This window comes from Carex rostrata, chromosome 7 (genome assembly GCF_964058835.1).
Source record: "Carex rostrata chromosome 7, lpCarRost1.2, whole genome shotgun sequence".
NCBI classification, from domain to species: Eukaryota; Viridiplantae; Streptophyta; class Magnoliopsida; order Poales; family Cyperaceae; genus Carex; species Carex rostrata.
This window is the reverse complement of record NC_135924.1, coordinates 10,052,175-10,055,536: the sequence shown is the minus strand read 5'-3', so window position 1 is coordinate 10,055,536 and position 3,362 is coordinate 10,052,175. Positions and strand designations below refer to the sequence as shown.

Here is a 3,362-nt window from a genome sequence, read left to right as displayed (position 1 = left end):
ATATTTCGTTTTATATCATTATTGCTGTTCTCTGTTCTGTGGTGAGAAATTGGTGTCAGTTACCAGCTTAATCATTATCCTATATTGACACAAATAAACATTGCATTTTATACAGGCATCATGAACGACATCAATATCTCACATCCTTAGCAGTTAGACATCCTCCAAAGTCCAAACCTAGAATTGCATGGATTTCAGTTGAAACTTTTTCAGTATTAGCCTATTAGGGGACAGTCTTAGTATAACTGGGAATTTGGCTAAGAAGTTATCTTCTCTTCAAAATGCCTAAACCAGACATTCAGAATGGCTGAAATCTAGTTATTTATCCTTTGTCAGCGTAAATTGAAAGATTGAAATAGCACTCAAATGTAAAATTTAAAAGCGAAACTTCAATTGAGTAAAATCAGCAGAAATTTATATCACTTGGTTTAGAATTTAGTCTAAAAGGAAAAATAAACGCATGTTTCATGTCTGCCCGCATGCATGCGAAATTGAGTCAAATTTTACATAACAGAGAGCACCCCCCCCCCCCCCCCCCCCCCCCCCCCCCCCCCCACACACACACACACACACAAAGAAAAAAAAACCACATTCAAGATGTTTCACCAGTCAACACAACACATGGATATTTAGCTCCAACTAAAATAATCAATACAAACAAAGCAATGAAATTGACTTCATTTAGCTGGACTATATATATGCAAGCCCAAGCTAGGAGCTACAAGCTTGTCTCTTAGAGGAACATTCCTTACAAAGCAACTTGATGACTTCTTTACGATTCTCTTTTATATGAAGATTTCTGAAATAAGCATTGCATTTATTACCATCAGCATTACACGGTAGCTTTGATTCCCATTCTTTCCTTTTCTTTCGTCGTTCATTATAACAACTGAACATGGGAACCTAATGTAAAAAACAAATTTTATAATTATATAGTCAGTAGCAATATACTATAGAATCTGGAAGGACAAAATATATATATAAAAAAGGATGCAATTGACAAATTAAAAACTGAGTAAAACAACTTTACTGTGTCCCTAGAAAATCTCAACCATAGTAAAGGAACTAAAACTAGTTCACATTCTATTCCAATGGAGGCGACACTAAGAAATGCAATTGAACCCAACTAAAAGTTCTAGGGTCATTTAAACAATTAAATATAAAGAAAGATTGACAATTCAAAATAATGCGGACGTTCAGGAATTATTTCAAACTTTCATAAAGAAACTATAAGGAAAAAAATTGAGAATAATTAATACACAAAAAGTAAATAAAAAAATTGAGAATTGAAAGAAGTACAAGGTCGAGAACAACGGACGGAAGTTTTAGCCAAAATTATACGGGCTATATTGAATAAAATCATGTATTGTCATCCTCCCAACTATATATATCCTAGTTGCTCTTTGAAAAATAAATAAATAAGAGTTCAATCCCAGCCATACCACTACGCTAAATTGAGATTATTGTAGCAGATAAATAATATGATGAATTATCAATTATGTTGCTTCCATAACTAAAATGTTAGTTTTAATTAGCTTGTATTTATAATTATAAAGTTTGATCTCTTCTTGTGTTGATTATTTTCGTCAAAGAATCATCAAACATTCATATGAGAGAAAATATAATGAAAAATTCTAAGCATATAGTTTACAAAAATAAAAGAGATTATGCACCTCATGAATCAACTTAATAGATTCCAAAACGGGACAATTATGGAGCATCGTGGTGACAACTTCTAAATTGTACTCATGAAAGCAAAGGGTCACATCCAAGTGCTTTAAATTAGAAAAATGTTGCACATCTTTTCCTATTTTCGACAAAATAGGAATTGGATAGTTCTTAGGCTGTAGAAATAAAAGAAACATGTCAAGTATATTCAAATAAAGCATCAACCAACAATTAATTGTACCATACATTACATTACGAAGTTAATTAGCATATAAAATTGTCATACCTAATTCAGATGCATATCTGACTATCATAACACATCACTTTTAATTTAATTTAAAAAAGACTTATAGGTTCAAACACACATACCTAACAAATTAAGAGGTGCAGAAAGGTAAAATTTATTACCGTGCTCTCTCTTATACGCAGGCTTAGCTCTTCCACATGTGAGATACAATTCAGCAGCCGAGCAGCAACACTAACATCTCTCTCACAAATATCGCTAAAGTTAATCACAACTTTTCTCAACAAAGGAACTTCTACATGAATGGTAGACAGACTTTGAAAGGCATACAAAGTTTCCAAATGAAGTAACTCTAATGAAGGAAGAGATAACACTAAATTATCAAGTTGTGGAGTGAATTTAATAATCAGTTTGAGATTTTTTATTGTGCGGGAGGAAAGGCTAAGCCCAAGCATGCCTTGCATATTAAGATGTAAATCTTCCAAGGAACATAATTCAGAGATAAGTTGGTTCAGTTTGGTCGGGTCTGTTTGACTTAATCCAAGGGAAAGATGTCTCAGGCAGGTTAAATTGGCTCCTGAAGGAAAACTATTTTTTTTTAAATTTTCATGAGAAGGCCAACAATCAAGGGTGAGGCACCTAAGAGAGTTAATGGTGAAGATAATAGGGACGATAGGTACTATATCTGACAAACGGAAACCCTGAATGGTGAGCTGGCGCAAGTCGAGAGAGCGGGCCTTGGTAAGCAAGGAAGAAAGAATTGAGAAATTTTGGTCACATGGCCACATCATTAGTTGCAAGCTAAGTAAGGGGTGGGAGGCATTGCGATCGAGAAGCGCACGCTTCGCCATGGAAATAAACTTTTTATATCGGGGGTTGGGAAGGAGGAGGAAGTGGAGATAAAGGGATGGAGAAGCCTCCCAGAGGTGACGAAAGCGGCGGCATAGGACAGAGGTGCGAGCGGCATCGTGAGTGGAGAGAAACGAGATGATTGTGAGGAGCAAATCATCAGAAAGATTAGAGAGGCGATCGATTTCGCCTATGTTCGCCATGGCAGCCGCTGGAGTAACGGGGAGAGATCAATATGTTTTAATGATATGTTTCAGCAGCTAATTATGGAGAGTCAATTTTGTGAATGGATGGAGCATGGACCAAGATAAATTTAGCCTACTAAGATAAATTTAGCCTGATAAGATTTCACTAAATAATGGTACACGGATGTCTTTTGGAAATTTACATGTTTATGTCCGGTTGTTTTATTTATTTTTTTATAAAGAAAATTTGGACTCAAATATTTTTTGCAGTGTTTTTGTTATTATTATTATTGTTGTTGTTGTAATCCGTATTTCCAACTGAGTATAATTTTTTCACAGAAAATTATTTTATTTTTTAAATTGACGCTTTTTTATATCTGTCAACATTGTTATTTTTTAGTTTAATTATCTTTTCA

General features: G+C 34.4%; 1 protein-coding gene across 1 annotated transcript; it reads right to left on the bottom strand.

Moving 5' to 3' along the window:
* Window positions 1-711: 711 nt before the first annotated feature.
* On the bottom strand, window positions 712-2,964 carry LOC144557123 (uncharacterized). The gene is made up of 4 exons (XM_078305654.1): window positions 2,552-2,964; window positions 2,077-2,227; window positions 1,674-1,844; window positions 712-903 (listed from the first exon to the last, which is right to left on the bottom strand). Exons 1-4 carry the CDS (start codon window positions 2,962-2,964, stop codon window positions 712-714), a joined length of 927 nt encoding a protein of 308 aa, XP_078161780.1.
* Between the last annotated feature and the right edge of the window lie 398 nt (window positions 2,965-3,362).

Coding starts and splice junctions, on each gene's coding strand:
- LOC144557123 (XM_078305654.1), bottom strand. CDS start 2,964: ATGGCGAACATAGGCGAAATCGATCGCCTCTCTAATCTTTCTGATGAT. Junction 1,845..2,076: donor TGCGTATAAGAGAGAGCACG/GTAATAAATTTT, acceptor TTATTTCTACAG/CCTAAGAACTATCCAATTCC. Junction 904..1,673: donor CTATTAAGTTGATTCATGAG/GTGCATAATCTC, acceptor TTTTTACATTAG/GTTCCCATGTTCAGTTGTTA.